Source organism: Nannobrachium achirus, assembly GCF_963921795.1.
Source record: "Nannobrachium achirus genome assembly, chromosome: 2".
Lineage (NCBI taxonomy): Eukaryota > Metazoa > Chordata > Actinopteri > Myctophiformes > Myctophidae > Nannobrachium > Nannobrachium achirus.
Genome location: NC_137811.1, coordinates 64,186,897 through 64,212,168, shown reverse-complemented (window position 1 = coordinate 64,212,168; position 25,272 = coordinate 64,186,897). Strand labels below are relative to the sequence as shown.

Below are 25,272 nucleotides of genomic sequence, written 5' to 3'. Positions count from 1 at the left end.
AATGGCGTGTTGACGCGAGGTCTGCAGTCCATGGGATGGAATAGAGGCCAGGGCTTATGTGAGGCCATTAGAAATAAAGAGCTGGAGTAAATGGTCGATTCGGTTCCCTCCCTTCCTGCGCTGCTCCCAAGCCTCCTCCAAAAGCCATCAGAAATAGATTGCTCTGTTGCCAAATGTATTAGCATCCCAGATTTATCCTCCCACTCTTAAAGGGGTATTATACTCTGAAACACTTCTGGGGTCATTTTAAAGTTACTCTGGCTTTTTGCTTGATAGATATTTGATACTAAGTACTTGAAGCTATTACAAAGTGGTAATCCGTATTACTACAGAGCTGTCGGCAGTTTTAGACAGTTTTAGACGTTTTACACCAAAACTATCAATAATGGTTATTCAAAATTACATTCGAAATTAAGGCATCTAGCAGAACAAATCAAACATTTAATTGCCAGGTTGTTGTAAGTACCATGAATGATTTTCAAACAACAACAACAACAACAACAACAACAACAACAACAACAACAACAACAACAACAGGGCAAGTGGCTGAGGGATTAGTTATTAGGCAGTGGTTCCCAAACCTTTCAGGTCGAGACCCAAAAGAGAGATTAGACGTTTACCTGAGACCCAAAATTAGTGAAGATAGCAGATCTACAAGCGCACAATGGGTCGCGTCGCACTGCGTTGCGAGTTTGCAGATCGGCTATTTTCACTACTTCTTAAACAGTATGTCTTCATGATGAGTTAGAGTGCTGAGTAGTATCTTGTAGGACAGGGGTTTTCAAAGTGGGTGACGGGGCACCCTGGGGTGCCATGACGGCAGTCCAGGGGTGCCGCGAGATCATTTGATAATATTTGGAATTTATTTGGACACTTATTGGAAAAACAAATATTTAGTATCATTTTTTCAGTACAAAGTTATTTTCAGTCAGTTCTAACCAAAATGGCTATTATCTCAATGTTTTCCTCGTAACATAATCACTAAAACATTGTCACAGTCGGGCAGAAACCTTGTATTTCCAAGTTACAGGACCGTCGCACAAAACTAGTGAAAACAGCCGATCTACAAGCACAAGCACACAACGCCTCGTGCTTGTAGATCTGCTGTTTTCACTAGTTGCTTTAGCACATATTTTAGATGATAAATACAAAACGAACGGTTTCCACCCGACAATGACGATATGCTATAAATATAAGCTGCTGGGAGTGAAAACTATAATGTAGGGGTGCCTCGGATTAAAAAAAAATATTTATGCGGTGCCCTGATTCAAAAAAGTTTGGGAACCCCGGTTATAGGAGAAGTAAACAGAACACCTAGAGTAGCATAAACAGACAAGACAGTGAGAAGCATAAAGAAACTCTTTGTATTCAGGCTCAAGCCCTTCATTCTGTGTGTGCATGGAGTCTCAGGCAGGAAGGTGACACCACTATATTTTGACAAATGGAGTACATGTGTAAGCCGGGTCATGTTTCACATCTGCTCTCACTTCTGAAAATAGATTTGATCGATGCAATGGGAGCGGACGCAGAGAGGGTCCAATTCCAGATGCCAGGATTCACTGCTACCTACTGTACAGTAGCTGCTAACTGCCTTTTCTTCTAACATCTAAAACTAAGGCTCTTCCATCATTCTAAATAGCACAAGGTGTGGTCACATCATATCCTTGGTTAATGTCTCCTCTACTGTAGAGCAGTGGTTCTCAACCTGTGGGTCGGGATTATTTTGGGGGGTCCACGGATGATTCACTTAATGTGCAACATTGTTTTCTCACTCGACAGTAAACAAACTAATATAAAGTTTGAGTTTAATTGTGAAAATAGCCTATCTACATGCTCACAACGCCTCAGGCGTTGTGAGCATGTAGATCTGCATGTAGATCTGCTAGTCCCCAGTTAAAATATGATTATTTTGGGGGTCGCGGCCTGAAACCACTGCTGTAGAGCAGTGGTTCTCAACCTTTTCAGGCCGCGACCCCACAACCCACACTCTGCACAGTATATTTTGGAGCACACATCTTTGAACGGGTAAGGTCTAGTTCTATATTAATTTGTCATTTTAGAGGTACTAAAAAACTCCTTAAATTCTCACTTAAGAAATGTGCAGCTAGCCTCTATAATCTTAAACTTTATGTTGGTTTGTTTACTGTTGAGTGAAAAAAACAATGTTGCACATTAAGTTTATCATCTGGGGACCCCACCAAAATAATTTGGCGACCCCCCCCTGGGGGTCCCGACCCACAGGTTGAGATCCACTGCTGTAGAGTACTGTGGGTGACTCTCTTTGAGGCAATGCATCTAGAGGGAAATCCAACCAGAGCCTTATATTCAGAAAGAGAGTCGCGTCACTCCCGTTAACTTCATGGGGCCAGGTCTTCTACATACACATCTATTGGCGCATAGTGACAAAGTGCTGAACCAGAAGTTTACAGAATGCATTGGAGTGACATTTCGAGTTACATGAACCACTTGACTGGCGTTGTTTCTGACCCCTCATTAGCAGAACTCTCTATACAAGGCTCTGGGACCAACTATGTGAAGATAGATTGACAATGGATGAAGTCGTCCTTTAAGTGAACATTTTAACACAAATCTTCACTTCTGGGGGTCCCTGGCACAAAATATTTTGAGATGGGCGTCTGCGGACAAATACGTACAGTATCATTTTGGGGGTCCTTGACATGAAAACATTTGAGAACCACTCTGCTAGACCGAGCTGTGCCTTATTAAAAGTAATCAATAAAAGGGGGGCACGGTGGCGCAGTGGTTAGCGCTTCGCCTCACATCTAGAAGGTCCTGGATTCGATTCCCGCCGGGGGACGCTGTGGGTGCTGGGGGCGTGTTTCTCCCTCCGCGTCATCAGCGCCCACACCCTAGGTGGGGTCGGCGATAGGGCCTTTCTGTGTGGAGTTTGCATGTTCTCCCCGTGTCTCCTAGGGTTGATACCCTCACAAAAACATGCAGTAATCTTGGTCTCAATAATGCCTCCCCCTGGCCAGCCGGGGCGCTTGATGGAGGGGAAAGGAACTGGTTGGAATAACGTGTTCCTTCCACGCGCTACGTCCATCCCGGGGAAATCCCCCCTGTCAGTTGAAAAGAAACAACTTGGACTCCTCATGCATTGAAGGAAGTATGAGGTAAGTCCGTTGTCTCCCCAGGTGCGGCAGAGGGAGAGCAGAGCCCAGGATTACATTGGCAATTGGCACTGGGCGAAAATGGGTTGCAAAATCGTGGGATAAAAATTATAATAATAAAAAAAAAAAAGTAATCAATAAAATATTTAAATCAGGTAACCAGTTAGGGCTGAAATGATTGCGATGTGCTCTGCTCTCTTAGTTTCATTTAACAGCCTGGCTGCTGCATTCTGAACTAATTGGTGACGTTTTTTCTCTTCAACAATACGGAGCTGCAGTAATCTAGACAGGAGGAGATGTTTTACAGTATGTGTGGGAGGTGGAGAAATGTGTAGCCTGAGGAGGCGTCTGGTTGTAAAATAACTGTGTTGTTAACCCTTTTAGGTCGGGTACGCATTAATACTTTAACCATTATTTTATGCTTTAACTATTGTCAGTTTGTGCAAGTCTTATTTTGACCCGATTCTATAGGACCCCTAAGTGTCTTCTAAATCCTTCTAAGGTTTTTAGAAAAACCTATGTTTCTATGTCAGTGGTGCTCAAACCTTTTCATCTCTAAATATTAGTTCCAAGGACCCCCAGAAGCAAAACTTTAGTTACAAATGTTCGCTTTAAAAATACATATATTCAAAGATTTGCTAAGAAAATCTTACCTTTTCAAAAAGCTCACAAGCTCACAAGCTTGTATATCTGCTATTTTTCAATAGCTAAAGAGTTAAGAATGGGTTAAGAAGGAGAATCAGAAGCAAGCAGGGGCCTGTGCACATTGTGGAAGTTATGATGAGTGCTCAGACTGCTCACTGCTCCTGCACAGCGGGAGTGTAAAAAACAGGATCCTCACGGTGCCATTTTTATACTCCCAGAGATCAATTCAAACTCTGTATTTTACTGTGTGCACCATGACCATTACGAAAGCACCCAGACTGAAGAACTCTTCACTCATATCAGCCATCGCTTACTCCATTACACACAAGAGGAGAGGAAATTACAACTGCAGGCAATTAAAAGAGATTCCACACTTGGTGATTAGTGGATTTTTATTTGAGTTTTATGGGACTTAAAGTTCTTTGGGACTCATAATATGGGCATGCAAACCCCTCAGTTTTTAATGAGAACACAAATCCTGTCCAATTTGTTAGTTTATTTGTTGGGGGGGGGGGGGGGGGGTGCCTAGAGCAGGGGTCTTCAACAGTGGGGTTTCCCAGAGTTACTACAGGGGGTCCACCAAATCTTTGAGTGATAGCAACTTTTTTTCTCCTTTTTTATAATTAACCACTTGAACCCTAATGTCCATTTTCTGAGAACTTTAGCCAAAAATTGAAGATCTACAAGCTATTTTTGGCAAAGAGCTTTGGTGTAGAGGGGAAAAAGAGAACACTAAGTGCAGAGTGAAAGGTCAAGTTTATTAAGTATTGACAGTTCAAGTGGTTAAATATCTGAAAACACAAATTGACATGAATCCAAAATACACTGATGATTGTGCTGTCAACAATGCTAAGCTATATGGAATCTATGAACAGGTTGTGGGGGTCCCTGCTTCATCTCTCTCTCTCTCTCTCTCCCTGAAAACGTTGAAGACCCCTGGCCTAGAGGGGTCTGGGCTAGGGGTGTGTATGTAGAAGTGTATATGGTAAATGAATACACTGCTGTTTCTTTCTTTTCTGTCAAAGGAAAAATAATCTGACCAAAAAGGTGTATGTAGGCTGAAGCCTAAGTTTATTGTCTGGATGGGTACACTGTCATTATGATATATGATTATGATTATGATATCATACACTTCCTATGCCTACTCAAAACTAAAGAGTGATGTGTGTTTGGCTACGCGGCATGAATCAACTGTCAACAAAAGCGGACCCTAAGGTTAACGAGAATGAATCATTGAGGAGAAAATGATACATTGGTAATAGAGCAGGTGGATGCAGGGATTAAGTACAGCATGGAGCTGGTCATGGATGAAATTGGATGATGAAATTGATGTTATAGGACATACGTTTTCAAGAAAATCCACAATAAATAGTCACACAAGTGGTAATGCTGTTATTTTTAAGTGTGAGTCCTTATGTTTGTCCATGCTGAACCAAGTGTTCTCTGTGTGCAGGTATACATAGCTACGTTCGCCGTATCGGAGTATGCAGCCAGCTACTACAGAGCGGGAGGCAAACCCTTCAATCCCGTCCTGGGAGAGACCTATGAATGTGATCGGCCGGATAAGGGGTTCCGCTGTATCGCAGAGCAGGTGTGTATACGGGGCCAGTCACCGCTTATCATCGCACACACAGAACTGATTTAATTCCCTTTCTCCCAAATTGAATTCCTCTTTCATCCGCAGGTCAGCCATCATCCGCCTATCTCAGCATGCCATGCAGAATCTAAAAACTTCACGTTATGGCAAGGTAGGCAAACTCGGAAATCCTCCGTAAAGGAGTTTTGGAACGGAGCACCACGGTAGTTCAAGCGGGCATGAAAGTCGAGCCGGTCCCACTAACGGCCACGGTTCGAAATGGTTCAATCTATTTGCTCTATTTAAGCAGACCTGATCTATTTAAAGGAGTAGTTCACCCCCAAAATGACTTTTTTTCTATTGATTACTCACGCCATGGAGACTTGAGTTCATTGTTATTTCTTGTTTTTGTCGCATTCCTAAGCCAATTATTTGATTATAATAAATTTACCCCAATTGATTCCGGTAGGGGACCCAAAGTGTCTTTGGGTCCCCTACCGGAATCAGGCTTTATTGGTTTAGGAATGTGACAAAAACAAAAAAATATCCATGAATTCATGTCTCCATGGCGTCAGTGTTGTTTTTGACACCAAATCTTGATTTAGTTTTAGTCATAGTCTTTTGAATAAAATGCTATTTAGTTTTAGTCATAATTTAGTCACCTAAAAAGTTTTAGTTTTAGTCTAATTTTATTCGACTAAATATTACCAGTAAGACTCCCTAATCGGGAGATAAGCGACCGTTGGTCGCTTATCTCCACAAATATAACTGACGAATCTCACTAAGTCTGACCTCACAAGCCCCATATTTGGACACGAACAACATATAACTCCATATATAGAGACATAGCTGCTGACATCAGTATGACATCACACTGCTGACATCAGTATGACATCACACCGTACACAAATGACCCTTATATAAGACCGGCATTATCTACCGACAGATTAGATGCAAGCAGGATCTCGACTCTGACACAACTCATCGGCTCATAAGCTGGTTCTCCCTCCATATATGGAGATAACCGACGAATCTCACTAAGTCTGACCTCACAAGCCCCATATTTGGACACGAACAACATATAACATATATAGAGACATAGCTGCTGACATCAGTATGACATCACACTGCTGACATCAGTATGACATCACACCGTACACAAACAAAGGTGTGACGTGTGACGTGTGACCGACCGACGGCCGGACGGCCGGTGGAGGTTTTGATACTAAACTGCGACCTAACGGTCGCAATAAGATTTTAGTCGACTAAATCTACAGTTGATTTAGTCAACTGAAATGTATTTTGGTAGGCCTTGATGGCATCGTAATGAATGATTTTACACTTGGTTGCATGCTGAAAATAGCAGATCTACAAGCTCACAACGCGTCGCAGCGCGACGCCTTGTGAGCTTGTAGATCGGCTATTTTCAGCATGCAACACCTGAGAGCAACCAAACATAAAATGACTCTTCTCCACTAGTCCCTCCCTAACGTTTTAGTCTAGTTTTTATTTTGTTGACGAAATTGTCAATATATTTAGTCTTAGTTTTAGTCATCACAGCTTACTTTTTATTTAGTTTTTATCAGTGAAAAAAACACAGTCGACAAAATCAACACTGCATGGCGTGAGTAATCAATAGGGGGAAAAAAGCCATTTTGGGGGTGAACTACGCCTTCAAGCAGAATGCCCGCTACACTCCAAATGAAATAAGTCTTGATCGCAAAAATATTATGGGGACAAGAAAACAACCAGCACTCAATGAATGTCCATTTGTTATGCCTCACCCAGACAGAGCAACGGACACGCTTCAACCTATTGGTCTTCCTCCGCGTATATTTAAGCAGACATTCACGACACTATTCTCATGTTCATCATCTCTTGCTGCTGCCACAATGACAGCTCATCAGCGTTCAAACTCCCTCCATCTCCTCCGCCTGCTCCTGTAGCACTTAGGTTTCATGTTGGCAGCATTATGTCATTCAATGCGGGTTCAGTATGTATCGTATCATATTCTTTTAATGTCTGTGTTGGTTTAGGTTCTGCCATAAGAGGGGGGGTTTTATGTCTATTGTTATATGTCATGGCAATAACTGTCGGCTTTGCTTCAGTGGGGTTTGTGATCTCAGCCGTACTTGCTCTGTTTATTCGGTAATACCACACCGACAAAGACAATGCAATATCTTTGCAATAAATTGCTTTCATCTTGTGATGAGTGTCTGACTGAACCCATTTACTGGCCTGAGAAAGAGAGTTGCACCAATTTATGCGTCCAAATGAAAACACTTCACTGTTAAGTATCTGATTCATTCATACAACAAGCTATTTGCTCAAACTGTAAACTGGTCTGTCAGGGCGGATTTTAAAGCTACAATCTGGTACCTATTTGGATGAAAGATTACCCAATCTATTCTGTATGGTAGTCTTTCTATGTTAGTGATTGAAGGTGGTCTCCCTACTCTTGCTCTGAGATATTCTGACACTGGTGTACCGTAGGTTGGTAGGACAACCACTGGCTGACACAGTTAGTTCCCTGTATGTTAAATTGCAGGCTGTGCAGACAGCTGAATAATTGACGACTAGACAAGTCAATGGAGCAGTCTTTTAAAACGGCTTCCCTCAAGAATAGCAGCGCTGCAACTATCGATTATGTTCTTATAGTGATTATTCTATTGATTGTTTTATTGATTATTTTCGACTAATAGAGAAGCACTTTTCTTTTTATATAATTATATTTTTTTTTACATACACAACAAATCTATCAAAATTATGATCTGCATGTTTAGTTCCATTGATCCACCTTGGATCAGTGGAACTAACGTGTATTACTTTAAGTTCTGGTATACATTCGTAGTGTTTTGCCAATTGTGTGGGGGCACACTTGCAGTACCCTCGCGGCCCACAGTGTGGTAAACCAGTGGTTAAACCAGTGGTTCTCAACCTGTGGATCGGGACCCCCAGGGGGGTCCCCAGATGATTAACTTAATGTGCAACATTGTTTTCTCTCTCAACAGTAAACAAACCAACGTAAAGTTTGAGTGTATAGAGGGTATCTGCACATTTCTAAAGTGACAATTTAAGGACTTTTTAATACTTCTAAAATGACAAATTAAACATTGGTCAAACGATCAAAGGCAGAAATTGTGAAAATAGACGATCTACAACACGAGGCGTTGTGAGCATGTAGATCTGCTATTTTCACATAGAACCGTGTTATACAAAATGTACTCAGGGTAGCGGGGTCCCCAGTTAAAATATGATTATTTTGGGGGTCGCGGCCTGAAAAGGTTGAGAACCACTGTGGTAAAGCATGCTGATCATTGTGATGTCCTGGTTGTTGTGCAGACATGAGGTGGAAGAACAAGTTCTGGGGGAAGTCCATGGAGATCGTTCCTGTGGGCACCACTCATGTCACGCTGCCCGGGTGAGTCCATCGTTACACCTCAGTCTCTACAGCAGGGTTCCCCAATAGGCGGCCCGTGGGCCATTTGCGGCCCGCGGGGGGCTACTGTCTGGCCCCCACCAACCCCAGTAATAATGGTGGTATAAGAGCAGCAACAACACTAGTATATTGTTGTTGTTTGGTGGAAACCTCTTATCTCAAAATGTGTACGTTCTTTCACAAAGTAAAGCCCTGCTTCATCATACGAGGCCGTCGCACAAAAGTAGTGAAAACAGCAGATCTACAAGCACTCAACGCCTCGCACCGCGAGGCGTTGGGTGCTTGTAGATCGGCTGTTTTCACTAGTTTAAATAGTTTTTAAAATGATAAATGCAAAACGAACGGTTTTGGACATACAAGATTTTCACCCGACAACGACGATATCTGAACTGTCACTGGAGTAGCGGGAACACCACTGTCTCCCCCTGCAATGTTGTGGCCCTCGGCTTGGTACCCTAGACATAGTTCGGCCCTTGGGGAAAACTAATCGGGGAACCCTGCTCTACAGTGTAGGACACATTCTTTTTTTGTATATCAACTGATTGATTGATTGATTTTCATTATCGACTAAGGCGCTGTTCACAACGCCGTTTCCATGAGAAAACGCACAAATAAAATGTCAGATATGCCTTCCGTTCAGACGACAAATACTTCAAATGCTGATCTACATCTGCACGTTGTGAGCTTGCAGATCAGCTATTTGAAATATAAAAAAACATATGTCTATATAAAAAAAGGCAAAGAAGTTAAGGCATAAGGCATAAGAACTGGATCATAATAGAGCCCTAGGACTCTAGGTGGTTAAAGTGAAGTGGTATTGATGAAGTCCAAATATGATCAAAGTATTCTGAGGCACCCCTGGTGACTAGGGATGGAGCTTGTTAATTTTTATTGATAATGAGCACCTTATCGATCCTGCTTATTGAGCCAGGCTTTTATCAAGCCCACTATTGAGTGTTTTCTAATATTTTGTGGAAAGATGTGAGACGACAAATTCTGAACAGAACTGGTATCTTTTATTATTGGCCAGTTGTTGTGACTGTCAGTTTGTGGCTGACCACCATCCATGAAGATGACAACTGACAAAAGTAACAAATATTATCATTAAATATCATTAAAACAATCATTCATTAGTGTGCAATAAGTGTTAAATGGCTTTATATTATGAATAGTACTGTAATAATGTCTTGATCGCCTCTTGTCTTGATTGTTTAAACATGACGTCATGGGCCGTTATGCTCGATAACCATCTTGATAAGCCCAAAGCTTATTGATTCCGGGTCAGGGGCGTCAATTGGGTATGGCAGGGCCGCAGGGGTATGCAGCTGCCATACCCTGGGTCCAGGGGGGAAAATAAAAGTTACTTTTAAATATAAATACATGAATGTCTCTTTGTCTATCTGTGCTGGTTATTATTTTGTTAAATTACAGTAAAATAACAACAAATGCAAAATTTAACAAAATGGTCACTTTAACAAGGTATTGTGGCACGTTTACTAACATGCCAAGTTTAGCTGCACTTGAACAACGATTCCAGGCTGCCATATCCAGGGAATAGAATGTACTTCTTAAAATAAATGTAGGCTATCAATGCGTCTTGCTACGGTATGGCAACATGACTGGTGTCTTGCACGGCGCGCGTGCAAGACACCAGTCATGTTGCCATACCTTATAGCTTTTTCTGAACTGACGCCACTCTACCGGGTACTCAATAGATCTGTTATCGGGTTATTGAGCTAGTGGAGCTACACTTGTTTAGGGCTCCATCCCTACTGGTGACTGGCATCACGGCACCCACTTTGGGAAACCCTGATTCTAGTGTAATCCCAGCACAAAGAGACCAGCGGGTGCTGTGTTGTCCCTACAGATCAGGAGATCACTACGAGTGGAACAAGGTGACGTCCTGCATCCACAACATCCTGAGCGGCCAGCGCTGGATAGAGCACTACGGAGAGATCTGCATCAAGAACTCCAGCAGTGATATCTGTCAGTGCAAGATCACCTTCGTCAAGGTGAGGAGCATTTGAGCATCTCTCTCTCTCTCTCTCTCTCTCTCTCTCTCTCTCTCTCTCTCTCTCTCTCTCTCTGCTGGGGACTAGAGCCGGGATACCCGACCGAAAACCTGTGGGGCCTGACAGCCCGACGGGTTCGAGCTCGGGCTCGGGGCGGACACATTTTCATAATTAATTGTCGGACGTCGATTCAGGTCGGACATATTGTTGGTATAGCAAATTGTATAACCACTTAAAAGAAAGTGACCCAGATGCACTTCATAACAAGGCACTCACACACAGAGAAACCCTAGAGAGATGCCCCCTCAGCCAACTGGCCCGGGAACTCTGTACACAAACAGAATATGACCAATGATGAAAAACTCCCATACCCGTGGGTGAAGTAAAACAATGTGCAAACACAGCAGCAAGATTCGTGAGCTGCTGTGATAGGAGAAGGATATCAAATGGAACCCAACCACCTTAAAACACATTGTATATATCCCTGCTGTGATGCATGAAAACTGTTTTCACCTGTACATATTTTGTTCTGATTGTATTGTGAATTGAATTGAATTGAATTGTGTGTGGCACTGTGTGTGTGTGCTGCTCGCGCTAATGCTGCAGCCACGGAGATATAACTCTGAGCATGGAGAAAAGTCCCACGCTGAGGTAAACGCGTTGTTGTGGTTTGATTGGAAGTTGCGTGCCGCTGAATGGAGCTCCTAGCTTGTGTTCCCACTCCTGTCCATTGCATTGGATGTTTATTTTCAGGCCAAAGGTGGTACTGCAGCTGAAATGCTCTGAGAGCCATTCAAAAAAAGAGAGGCTCTCTATTCAGGAGTGGTAATTTAGCCTCAAACCTTTTGAAAAACGTTTTTGGGACATAAACAATATGACATAAATACTTTTTAAATGCATGGTGTATCACCTTTAACGTCTAATATTAATTCAGTGTGTGTGTGTCTCTTTCTCTCTCAAACGCATTCACACACACACACACACACACACACACACACACACACACACACACACACACACACACACACACACACACACACACACACAATCCTCACGACTCCTCAGTCCATGTGGTCTCTGTAGTCCAGACACAACCATGCATAAAGCTCATAACTCATACGCACGCACGCATGACGAACGCACATACAATGAATGAACACATGGGACTTACAGCATTATGCCGTGCGCGCGTTACCAAGTTCCTTCTGCCTGTTGCCTTCCTATTATTTCCGCAGTATGGAAGAATAGAATACAGTACACAATTACCACAAGAGCGGGAAGGAGAGCCCACGGGGGCATTCACGCTCGTACCACTTACAGTAATACATAATGACACTACATCAACAGACGAACATGACGCAAATAATCAATTGACTATTCTAAGCAGGGTCTTTTTGCCTGTTCTAACGGTGCTTCTTGTAAGTTATACGGTTATAATAATTTATGGTTATATTAGCCCTTGGTGATTGGCTTGGATCATTTTGATGCCCCCCTTGGTAACGTGGTGCCCTAGTGCCCTACCCACGTGCGTGGTCTGCATGTGCGTATAGCGGCGTCACTGGACGAGAGTGAGATTGTGCTTGTGTGTTTGTGTGTGTGTGTGTGAGAGAGAGAGAGAGAGGAGAGAGAGAGAGATGGTTTCAAGCACCATTCAGACCAAGTCTGTGATGCGTGTGTGAACGCACGCATCCCATTCATTTCCAATGGCGTTATAGTCCATCTAGTGCGATACGGCCAAATTCATGCTGATTGCAAGCATCAGATGGACTGACAAGGACAGATCTAATTTGAATGAAGTTCATCTCAACCGACTTTATTCAAATCTTGTGCGTACGTGAGCTTGTGAAGCTTAGATTATCTTTGGACGAACACACACAAGCACACACACACACACACACACACACACACACACACACACACACACGCACACACACACACACACACACACACACACACACACACACACACACACACACACACACACACACACACACACACACACACACAGGTTTGCAATTACTACTTTGTGGGGACATTACACATAGTCTACTATATTTGTGGGGACATTCCATTCATTTTTAACCCTAACCCTAACCCTAACCCTAACCCTTAACCTAACCCCTAAACACCTTGTGGGACACTAAAATGTGTCCCCACAAGGTTTTCCCCCCCGATTGTACTATCTTTGTGGGGACATGAGGTCCCCACAAAGTAGTAATTCCCTGTCCACACACACACACACACACACACACACACACACACACACACACACACACACACACACACAGGGTAAGCCTCATCTGTTGCCTTCGGCCTGGCAGAGATAACAGAGCAGACATTTGAGCACATATCGTGCTTTCTGCAGTGCACCAAAGGCCAGCGTGTCCACTAGCGAACCATAGCCATTTACCATCCGTCCAAATAAACCTAGCAGTAAGTCGAGTCGTGACACAGCACAGACATATACAGTATCGTCACTTTCGGGCAGAAACCTCTTATCTCCATCTATACTATAATTTTGCGAATGTCTGAGTGAGTGAGTGAGTGAGTGAGTGAGTGAGTGTCTGTCTGTCACAGCGTTTCTCCTCAGTGGCTGGAGCAATTGATCTGAAATCGCATCACCATAAGCATATGAACACACCTGACATAACTGTGAAGCCCGTTTGTCACTTTCACAAATCGTATGCTGTATATTAGCATTTTTATGGTGTATCTATATCTATTTAGCCTACAGTACCTTTTGTGACCACACATGTTAAGGGAGGGGCGCTGTTGTTCAGGCCATGCACAATCACACACAAACCCCCACACACACACACACACACACACACACACACACACACACACACACGGGGGGGGGGGGGGGGGGGGGGAGTGTGTGTGTGTGTGCAGGCGGGCGGGCGGGCGGGGGGGGGGGGGTTCTGGCCCTGTTACAGATGTTGTCCAAAAATCATGCAGATCGGTACACAGTATCTCTGTAGCCGTTAAATGGAACGGGTATTTCTTACATTGATGCTCCTACATATTAGCATGCAAGCACCAGTTAAAGTTACTTTCCATCCCTCATATACTGTGTGCACAGTGCACACCCCATAACCCACACACTGCACATCATTTCGGAGCTCATATCTTTGAACGGGTAAGGGCTAGTATTCTAAAATGATTTAAAGTAGTGAAAACAGCCGATCTACAAGCACACAACGCCTCGCGGTGCGAGATTTCCACCCGACAACGACGATATACCAGTGTTGTTGCTGCTCTTATACCACCATTATTACTGGGGTTGGTGTGGGCCAGACAGGGTTGGTGTGGGCCAGACAGTAGCCCTGGGGAACCCTGCCCTACTTGATCATACTAGTGTCACACAAAAGCTAAAACTTATTTTTATTATTATAATTTTTTTGCTTTTGTGTGACAGACACTGTGCAGATCCACAAGCCTGTAGTGTAGCCAGGATTTACATTTTGGTGGGGGTTCACGCAACGGGCACAGGCTGCTGCTACTAGCAATTTTCTTTATTCAAACCCTGAAAACTAACAGCTTTGGACATACGTATGAGTTTTCCACCCGACGGATCAGTGTGGGTTTCAATAAAAGCATTACGTTGTCCTCGTTAGCCTGCTATGCGGTCTCAGTGGAATATATTGAACACACAGACATGCAGACAGAGTTGTTGTCCTCCCTGCCTGGAGAGAACGGCAGCCTCCATCTGTTCTGCTCCGTCTGTGATGTCTGAGGGCCTAATGATGGTGCTAGCTGTCCTCTGGAGGAGTGGCTTCATTAGCCGTAGCGTGTGAGCAATGAAAAGGCCTTCAGAGGCTGTGCACTGTGTGCAGGGCTGCAGGGTTGCAGGTCAAGGCACGTCAGAGATTGTTAAGCATCCGCCTCCCACACACACACACACACACACACACACACACACACACACACACACACACACACACGACACACACACACACACACACACACACACACACACACACACACACACACACACACACACACACACACACACACACACACACACACACACACACACACACACACACACACACACACATTTGTATTAATCTACTTGTGAGGACATCAACATCTTAAGACAGGGGTCTTCAACATTTTCAGGCCAAGGACCCCTTAGTTGAGAGAGAGATGAAGCAGGGACCCCCACAACATTTCCATAGATTCCATATAGTTTCATCATTTGACAGCACAATCATCAGTGTATTTTGGATTCATGTCAAATTGTGTTTTCAGATATTTAACCACTTGAGCCGTCGTTACCTAATAAACTTGACCTTTTACTCTGTACTTAGTGTGCTCTTTTTCCCCTCTACACCCAACCTCTTTGCCGAAAATAGACGATCTACGAGCGTGTATAGATCTGCCATTTTTGGCTACAGTTGTCAGAATATGGACACTAGATTCTAGTTGTTAATATAAAAAGGATTGGAAGATTTGGAGGACCCCCTGTAGTAACTCTGAGGACCCCCTAGGGGTCCCGGACCCCCTGTTGAAGACGTCTGTCTTAAGACGCTCATTTTATGATTGCCATTTTTATCATTTCTTGCCATTTTTAACCCTCAAAGTAAAGCCAAAAAATCACTCAAACGTGTAGCAGCAGCGCAACACCTCTATCCTACAGCAGTGTTTCTCAAATGGGGTACACAGAGGTACTGCAGGGCGTACGCGATAGATACTGTAGATAGATAAATAGAAGTATAAATCATGATAATGTTATTCATAGTTAAATAATGAACTACTGTTGAATTAGAAGGAGAAAAAACATTTACTGTTATGTTTAATGATGACACGTGGAGAAACTTGTTGTGAGCCTGATAGATGCTAACCCAAATTATATGGTACCAGGCAACTGGGACGTGTTTGAATGTTGTTGTCTCCACCAGCCGAAGGCATGGGGGGAGTATGTTTTCGCCCCTGTCCGTCCGTCCGTCCGTCCGTCCGTCCGTCCGTCCGTCCGTCCGTCCGTCCGTCCGTCCGTCCGTGCGTGCATGCGTGCGTGCGTGCGTCCCTCCAGTTTGTTACCAGCTAATCTCCGGCACCGTTGGCCCGGTCGCTGTCAAAATGAGCACACACACTCCCTGGATGGCAATTCAGAACCTCTGCCCCACATTTTTCAAATGGCCCTGTTCTAGCGCCACCATGAGGCCGATGTTTGCAAAACACATTTCTGTACACTACTCTTAGAGATTTTGTCCACAAATCCTACAAATCGGTAGACAGTATCTCTACAGTCATGTGATCAACATGGATCTGTCTGATTTTCCATATTCCATCCTGATTGGCTACAATTGGCTTCCAAAGTTTGCAAGATTGCTCTGTTTTGAACAAAATGCCTCAAATCATGAACACAGCGTGCAATCTCGGTGAAATTGGGCGCGCACGTTCCCACTATAGGTCGAGGAAGAAATGCCACTTCAAATTTCTCAAATCAGCCTCATGGTGGCGCTATAACAGGGCAATTTGTGTTTTTACCTTTAACTCCACCGATAAGTGGAAAACTTTGTATGCGCACTCCCTAGAGGCTAAGGATAAATCTTTGCCCTGCATTTTTCACATTTGCCTTTTATAGCGCCACCAGGAGGACTATGTAAAACACATTCTTTCCTATTACTCCATAAAATTTTCTCCAACAATCATGAAAATTGGTACACAGTATACTATAGTACACTATAGTCAGTCGTTGGCTAATATTGGCTTCCAAAGTTTGCCGGATTGCTCAGTTTTTGAACGAATGCCTCAAATCATCAACGCAGCTTGCGATTACCATGACATTTGCCACATATATTCCCACTACGTCAAGGAACAAATGCTACCCTTTTCACATTGGCCTGTTATAGCGCCACCAGCAGGTACACTTTAGCAAAACACATTTTTGGAACACAATGACTCAAATCATGCATGCAGCGTCCGACTGCCATGAAAGGTCTAAGTAAGTTTGACATGAAAACTGGACTGAAATGTTATGGCCACGGTGTTGAAAATAAATCTGTTCAGGAGGCACCCTTTGAAACTCTCACTCCCTTTATTATTTTTTTGTGATGTTATATTCTTGAAAAGGGGGGTTAACATAGTATCATATAGCACTAGTTATGGTTTTAATTACAGTTGTATAAGGAAAATGTTGTTGTCGGGTAAAAGGGGTGCATGGATTCAAAGATCAGGGAAAGGGCCAAAGGGGTACTTGAGCCAAAAAAAAAAAGATTGAGAAACACACATAGTCCTACAGTATGCGCCTATACCAGTGGTATTTTTCAGCCAAGGACCCCTAAGCTGACAGAGAGAGGAAGCAGGGACCCCCAATATATATTGTTTTGCTGTACTTAAACACCAGTTTCATATACTTGTTTGACAGCACTATCATGTTGTATTCATGTTATTGTGAATTTTCAGACATTTAACCACTTAAACCCTCAATACTTAGTAAACTTGACCTTTACATAAACTCACTCTTTACATTACGAAAATAGCTGATCTACAAGCTGCGAGGCGTTGTGACCTTGTAGATCGACTATTTTGGGCTAAAGTTCTCCTCCAAATAGGGATGCTAAGGTTAATGTAAAAGAAATAAAATAAAGAAAAAAGGTTGCAATCACACAAAGATTTGGTGGCCCCCCTGGAGTAACTTCGAGGACCCCCTAGGGGTCCCGGACCCCCTGTTGAAGACCCCTGGCCTATACGATAGGATAGAGGTTGGGTTGTGCAGGAGAAGTAAAAAGAACAAAGGATACAAACAGCTCAAATCATCAATGATATACATGGCAAGTGTATGTACAGTATGTAAATGATGACCTGGTGTCTAAATAGCTAAAACCAACTCCACCCAACCTAGTATTTTCCTAATTGTAAGCCTAACTTCCCAACATATTTTAAAACCACTAATTATGTGAGGAAATATTTTGGAATGAAGTCATAAAGTGTATGTCAGGAATCTTTAAAATTACCGTTCCACTAAGTGCTAAGCTCTGTATGCTTGGAATCCACCCAAGGAACTTTATACATTCAGCAAAGCAAACTAAAATCTTTGACTTTGGACTTCTCCAAGCTAGAAGAGCATTATGCTGGAAAAGTGTTGAAGCCCAAACATTGAGGATGTGGCATAGGGAGCTCATGAATTCTATCGGGCTGGAGAGGCTAAGCTATGTGGTTAGAGGTAGACAGAGTGACTTTGACCGGCTATGGGATATGTATATGAACGCCTCCATGGAAACCAGAACCTAAAGGAAATAATGATGTGTGGCTAAAGAGAAAGAGAGAACAGTAGGAGGAAAGGAAAAGAAATGAGAAGGATGATGTGAACAATGTCATTTGATAGACATGTGCAGGTGGTATGTGTATGTGTGTGTGGAATGTGAGTGAATGTGTGTGATTATATGTATTGTGTTGTGTGTAAAAAAAAAAACTATAAAAAAATATATATATAAAAAAAGAATTGTGAGGAGCAGGACGTTTGTTTACCAAATTCTACTATACTTGTGGGGACATTTGGCCCTCACAAAAATACACACTGAGACACACATGCACAACTCAGTTACTCAGGCACTCAATACATACAGTACAAGAGGCAGGCAGCAGACTCCTTCAGTAGAAGGATTACCCACCAGTGCCACCTGCTGGTTGACAGCGGACGTTCACCTTGCCTCTCTTGGTGCATCTCTATCATTGGCTTCCTGTCAGAACATGTCCTTCACACTCCTTATGACACTGTTTCTAAAACACACCCATTTGTGGGTCCCAGACCCGTTTTTATGGGTCCCTTCATTTTTTGGAAAATTAAAGAAATTCTATAAATGAGAAAAAGAAATGTTTAAGAAGTAGGCCTAGAGAAAATAGGCGATCTACAAACTCTCTTTTGGGTCTTGAGCAAAAAGAAAAAAAAACTTGACTGTTGGATGTCTTTCCCCAAGAAATAGTTAGGTTCTCATCTATACAGACTTACTTGACTTTCCATTTATATGCTGATATACGCAACTCAACACAACACAACACAACACACGTGTGACAACCACAGACCACACGTTGCAACAACTAAACCATACTAAGAGATCCAAAATGTTTTTGCATTTATTACATCAGCACTTTGTGTGCACTCGTCTCCCAATACAGGAGGCACATTCTATTTACCCTACAATTGTTTTAGGTAATTACTATTGTAATTTAACATTTTATTTCAATAATTAAAAATAATTTCAAACCTGTGAGCTAAAGCTCTTTTCAACAACCCTCTGCACCAAAAAGAGCTAGCTAGGACAGCGGTTCTCAACCTGTGGGTCGAGACCCCCAGGGGGGTCCCCAAATTATTTTGGGGGGTCCCCAGATGATTAGCTCAATGTGCAATGTTGTTTTCTCACTCAACAGTAAACAAACCAACATAAAGTTTATAGAGGGTATTTCCAAAGTGCCAATTTAAGGACTTTTTAATACCTCTAAAATGACAAATTAAACATTGGCCAAATTGTCAAATATTAGAGGCTGAAATTGTGACAATAGCAGGTGCACTGTTGCGAGGCGTTGTGAGCATGTAGATCGGCTATTTTCACAATAGAACCGTGTTATACAAAATGTAATGCCTCAACTCTTAGTGCTCGTCAGGGTGGGGGAGTCCCCAGTTAAAATATGATTATTTTGTGGGTCGCGGCCTGAAAAGGTTGAGCTAGCTCCCTCGGTGTATAGGAATTTATGGCCAGATAAAGGCAGTAGGAGCGTGATCATTTAGCGACCTCCAAACTGGTCGCAACCTGGTCGGTAGTTTTCACCGACCGGGTCGCTAAATCTACCGACCGGGTCGCTTTTGATTGATTGATTGAAGAATTTATTAGAAGTTTGCAATAGAAAAAAGTACAGTTTCATGACAGTACAAATCACTGGTACAAGGTCAACTAAAAGGAGATCCTAGAAAGCCGAGGCTTATTTCCACAGGAACCACACTTTAAGTATCTCATATAACATTGAAAGACAGACGGATAGAACATAGTACTTTATCTAGGATAATATCAGTTTCAAAAGCATAACATCAAATACAAAAGGCAGAATACAAAGAAAAAGGGGGGGGGGGAGCATGGGGGCTTAGTCTATTTACAAGTCACGGGTAGCTGCTGTCTGAAGGTGACTTTTCATACCAATTTTGAAGGAGGCTAGGGATTTGCTCTCCTTTAGGGCTTGTGGAAGGGCGTTCCACATGTTGATGGTATAGCTACCAACCGGGCTGAAAACTACCGACCAGGTCGCAACCCGGTTGGAGGTCGCTAAATGATCTTGCCCTCTCTCGCTAAAGGGACGCTACACTATTATTACAGGTATAGGCCTATACCTGTTCTTTCAGAAAAGTTTGAAAACTATGCTGTGATAAGCTGCCTATGATGCTGTTATATCCATTTCACCGCATAAGTACTTTTGATACACTTGTATCCAACGTGGATAGAAACAACAACAAACTGAATCATATTGAGATGAGTTAAAGACGGACAACTGTGTTTTTGTGTGCACACTACATAGGCCAAGTACTGGAACTCCAGTATGAACGAGGTGGAGGGCTCCGTCACGGACCACAAAGGCAAGGTGATCCACAGGCTGTTTGGGAAGTGGCATGAGGGGGTTTACTGCGGAGACCCCCCCTCGGCCACCTGCATCTGGAGAGCAAGTAGGCTGCTTTCACTGGAATCTCTTTCTCTCTCTTTTTTGCATTTTAAAGCTGCAATCCCGACACTGTTAACCCAGGGGTGTCCAAACTTTTAACTTTAGAAAAATATTAAAACACCCAAGGGACTTCTCCTGACAGAATGTACTTTGGGACCATAACAAAGTCACATACTGCACATAATGCATCGCATTTAAATTGTATTTAATATCATCAATATTTCATATCAATGGTGTTTTGTCAGCGATGTGCTCTGAACAAAACACAAATAACTTAATTATTTCACATTACGAAATGCAATCAGATGTGCAAGTTAAAAAAAAAAATGCCTTTCTTTGACCCCTTCAGAATGAGACAACAAGGAACAAGGAATCCTGACAAATGATAATAGTTTTCACCGTCAAACTATACTGTACTGACGGGCCGTTTATAATATAATTTAGGAAAGAAGCCACGGGCCGTATAAAATTCGTTCTCGGGCTGCAATTGGCCCCCGGGCCGCACTTTGGACACCCCTGTGTTAACCACTTAGAGAAACAGACTTGTACTTGGACTGCTTTTTGGGGCGAATGTTCCCCCCTCAAGTGGTTAAAAAAACAAAACATTATTTTGTGTAGGAAATTATCTTTGGTCAACTTTATCTTCACGCGATAAGAAATGCTGCACATGAAACATGAAAGTCTACATTTCCCAATGGAAGAGAGCAGACCTCCTCCAACCACTGTAGATGTGCTAGTTATGTTTGTATTAACACACACTCTACCATATGGAAGTCCCGGATCGCAGCTTTAATGGGTTTTTATTCAAACAGTTACATAATAGGTGACCCCCTTCTGCACAGCAAACTTCTTCATGGTAGTTTACAGTAATACTGAGTGTAAACATAAGTATCGCCACTGTCGGGCTGAAACCTCCTATCTCTAAGTTTCACATTTTGTATGTTTTTTTTTTCGTAAAGTAAAGTTCTCCTTCATCATACCAGACTGTTGCACAAAACTATTGAAAATAGCAGATCTACAAGCACACAACGCCTCGCGGTGCGAGGCGTTGTGTGCTTGTAGATCTGCTATTTTCACTGCTTTTAATCTTTTTAAAACGATAAACACAAAACGAACAGTTTTGGACATACAAGGTTTCCACACGACAACGACAATGTATTTGTGACTGACTAGTCGTGGTGTGCATTGCAGACGCCATGCCAGCCGACCACGAACGCTACTACGGCTTCACCCAGTTTGCCATGGAGTTGAATGAGCTGGACGCGTCGCTGAAGCCGCTGCTACCACCCACCGACACCAGGCTACGACCAGACCAAAGGTGACACGCCGCCACACAACTTCATTTCTACTATTTCAGGCAGACAACTCTTGGATTAATTTGGAATATATGTTATTGAGCATTCACTGAGCAATTACAGAGCATGATATATGAAGCATAGCATGAGCATGATATGAAGCATAGTTTGGCGTCAGGACTCTGTCTCTATTCATTCCCTGTAAGTATAAACATTGTAGATACATTATATAGCAAATAGAATTATTTACCAAATAGAATTACAGGGAATGAATTAAGACCCCAAAGGGGGATCTAGAAACAGAACCTACAGGTGGATGCTGGGGAGGTGGTGGGATTGCAAAACATCAGCAGCAGTAGAGAGCAAGCAGAGCAGCAGCAGGGCAGCTGCACAGCCAGGAGAAAAGACAGAATGAAGAGGTAGGCAGAGGGATTTAAATACCCGCCCTGATCAGGTGAAGAGATCATGTGTCTGATGACCTGATCAGGGAAGCACTAGCTACGCAAGCTGCGCCTCATAAGCTTCAAGCTGTTTTTGCTGAAAACTTTTAATTAAAGAAAGTGTTGTTGTTTTTTGTTTGTTAAAAGGTTAAAGCTCTATATTCTTGATAGTATTCTTTGCTATAGACTAAACTACAGTGTTTCGTAAGAGGAGCTCTCTCCATATCTCCAGTCTCTTTAGTAAATAGAAAATGCTTCTCAGGTCGGGATACTAATTTTATCCAATCGGAAGAGAGAATCCCACAAAAAATAGCAACTTCAGTTTTCAAATGTTCCCATTTCACGTGTTTATCCAGTATACTGAGATTATGAGAGCAGTAGGGATTATGATACAGTACAAGACACCACTAGTATAACACCCCGAACTAATTTCGTCTGAATTTGGCCTATCTAATTAGATTTATTTTCTCAACGTTATTCCTGTATGTATGTGCATGCGTGTGCATGCGTGTGTGTGTGTGTGTGTGTGTGTGTGTGTGTGTGTGTGTGTGTGTGTGTGTGTGTGTGTGTGTGTGTGTGTGTGTGTGTGTGTGTGTGTGTGTCAGACTGCTAGAGGAAGGAGACGTAGAGGGAGCTGAGCAACACAAACAGAGGATTGAACAGCTGCAGAGGGACAGGAGGAGAGTCCAGGAGGAGAACAACCAATCACACGAGGCCAGATTCTTCAGGTATACACTTCATCAGGCTCTGCTGTATTAGCCTGGGTTCCAACCTGACTCAACTCCACCCCCTAGTGGTGGAGACGCAGTGAGGAATTAGTCTGAGCAAGTACCATACCTGTGTGGCTGTGTCTTTATTTCATCCTCACTGCGCTGCTGCCATGACAACTCCATTCGAATAAAGTCTGTCTATCAGTCTGTCTGTCTGTCTGTCTGTCTGCGTAAGAATCCAGAATAGTGGTTCTCCAAAAAATGTTCATGTCAAGGACCCCCAAAATTATTATGCGTTTGGCTGCTGACTGCATTTGGATGCTGAAAAAATATTTTTAGTCTTGCTTGTTTGAGCTCGCTCGCTTTGGTTGTGAGGTTGGAAGATTGGCTATTTTCAAATAGCCGATATATACAGTATATAGGTTTAAAAAGTGCTTAAATAGATTCATTAATGCTAACTCATTTTGCTGGGGACCCACTGGAACCCCCTTGGGGATCCCAGACCTTTGTGTGTGAGCGTCCGGAATGCCAGTACTGTATGTTAACACATTTTTTAAAATACTTTTTGAAATATCTAACTCAGGTTTTGTATCGTTCTTGTTGGCTTTACAGGAAGGCGAGAGATGATACGTGGGTTACCAACAACACTTACTGGGAGCTGCGGAAGGAGCCTGGCTTTGCCCACGTGGACTGTCCTGCACTGTGGTGATCCACGCAGGGGTGTCGCACCAAATTCTGGGCCCTGGGTACAAGGATTCACTGCGGGGCCCCCATGAATCTTCTTCATAGGGGGAGGGGGTTTAACCCATTTAGACTGGGAACGCATTATTTTGTGCTTTAACTATTGAAAAATAGCAGATATACAAGCTCACAGCGCGGCACCGAGTGCCGCGCTGTGAGCTGGTAGATCTGCTGTTTTTGAAAAATCTTGAAAATTTGTGCAAGTCTTTGAATATTTCAAATCCTTCTAAGGTTTTTTGAAAAACCTATGTTTCTATGTCCGTGGTGCTCAAACCTTTTCATGTGAAGGACCCCCAATCAATTCAAAGAACTTTATTTTCCTTTCGGAACTTTGTTTGTGCAGTGGTTAAAAAGACAACATACATTCATGGTACATAAAAACAGAAATGTTGCTACAATAAACAAAATGATATTTATTTGGCCACGGACCCCCATCTCAAAATATTTAGTTCCAGGGACCCCCCACAAGCAAAATTTTAGTTACAAATATTCGCTTAAAAAATACATATATTCAAAGATTTGCACACATTTTCACGACTTTTCAAAAACAGCAGATCTACAAGCTCGCAATGTGCCGCGCTGTGAGCTTGTATATCTGCTATTTCTCAATAGCTAAAGTATAAAATAATTAAGGCCCCTCCACCTTGGGCCCTAGTAACTCAGTCCCACTCCCCCCCCCCCTTGTGACGCCCCTGTATCCACGTGCACACTGTGGTGATCCACGTGCACCGTCCTGCACTGTGGTGAGGTGTGGATGGCAGCTCACAGACATGTTGACCTCCTACTAAGAGACTGTGACCCAGGCTGGCTCTGGGGAAGACTCTTTTCCATAGTGTTGTCATCTGCTGTTCCACGCTTAAGCCCCGAGTTATGCCTCAGCGTACGGCAGTGCCGTGTACCGAAAATAGCCGATCTGCAAGCTCTCATCGCTTGGCGTGGTATTTTTGGCCCACGTGGTGCCCTCGTACAACAGAGTATAATGTTAAGCATTTCTGTACAAGCTTGCTGGTTGTCTTCTTTACTGCAATTCACCCAATTATTGCCTTAAAAGTCGATGCTTATCAAAGTTGCGTGATGTATTTATGCAAGCTTGTAATCTGAATGTTGATCACATTTTTATGCAAAGTTTGTGCAGTTTTTCCGCCTGTTGTGTTAACTTTTACGTACCGATGAGAACAAGCACAGGAAACCGAGTTGGTACAAAAGGACAGAGAAGCTCTTGGAAGAAGAGCCCTTTTGTGTGTGTTTGTTGCTGCTCTACAGTGACACCTGCTGTTCACTGTACATCACTGTCGTCTTATCCACAGACATTCTCTACCTCGGAGATGAAATAGCCTTGTTAAACCATTGATTAGGTGTGTACAGTATGTGTCATATATATATATTTATTCTGCACCTTGTCTGATGCCTTACTGGTTGAAATTACACATTTTAAATGTTTTAAAAAAATGTGTAATTTGTAAAAGAGAAAAGGGAAAAGAAGTAATAGTCTCAGAACATTTGCTTGTTTTATCACAGCAGCTGAGAATGTTACTGTTTGACCAGAGTAATAAACCATTGTTACCAATGGTAACAGGAAAAATGTTGATGGATATCATGGAAGATAAAACAAAGGAACGAAAATCATTT

General features: G+C 42.9%; 1 protein-coding gene across 1 annotated transcript in view; it reads left to right on the top strand.

Moving 5' to 3' along the window:
* osbpl3b (oxysterol binding protein-like 3b) overlaps positions 1 to 23,611 on the top strand; it is a gene marked incomplete at both ends in the record, with an annotated part of 82,834 nt that extends 59,223 nt beyond the window's left edge. The window contains 8 exons of the mRNA XM_080746854.1: positions 5,230 to 5,367; positions 5,461 to 5,524; positions 8,695 to 8,773; positions 10,659 to 10,803; positions 20,317 to 20,461; positions 21,649 to 21,775; positions 22,798 to 22,920; positions 23,515 to 23,611. Of these exons, the coding sequence (XP_080602980.1) occupies positions 5,230 to 5,367; positions 5,461 to 5,524; positions 8,695 to 8,773; positions 10,659 to 10,803; positions 20,317 to 20,461; positions 21,649 to 21,775; positions 22,798 to 22,920; positions 23,515 to 23,611 (918 nt within the window). The remainder of the gene's footprint in view (positions 1 to 5,229; positions 5,368 to 5,460; positions 5,525 to 8,694; positions 8,774 to 10,658; positions 10,804 to 20,316; positions 20,462 to 21,648; positions 21,776 to 22,797; positions 22,921 to 23,514) is intronic.
* Between the last annotated feature and the right edge of the window lie 1,661 nt (positions 23,612 to 25,272).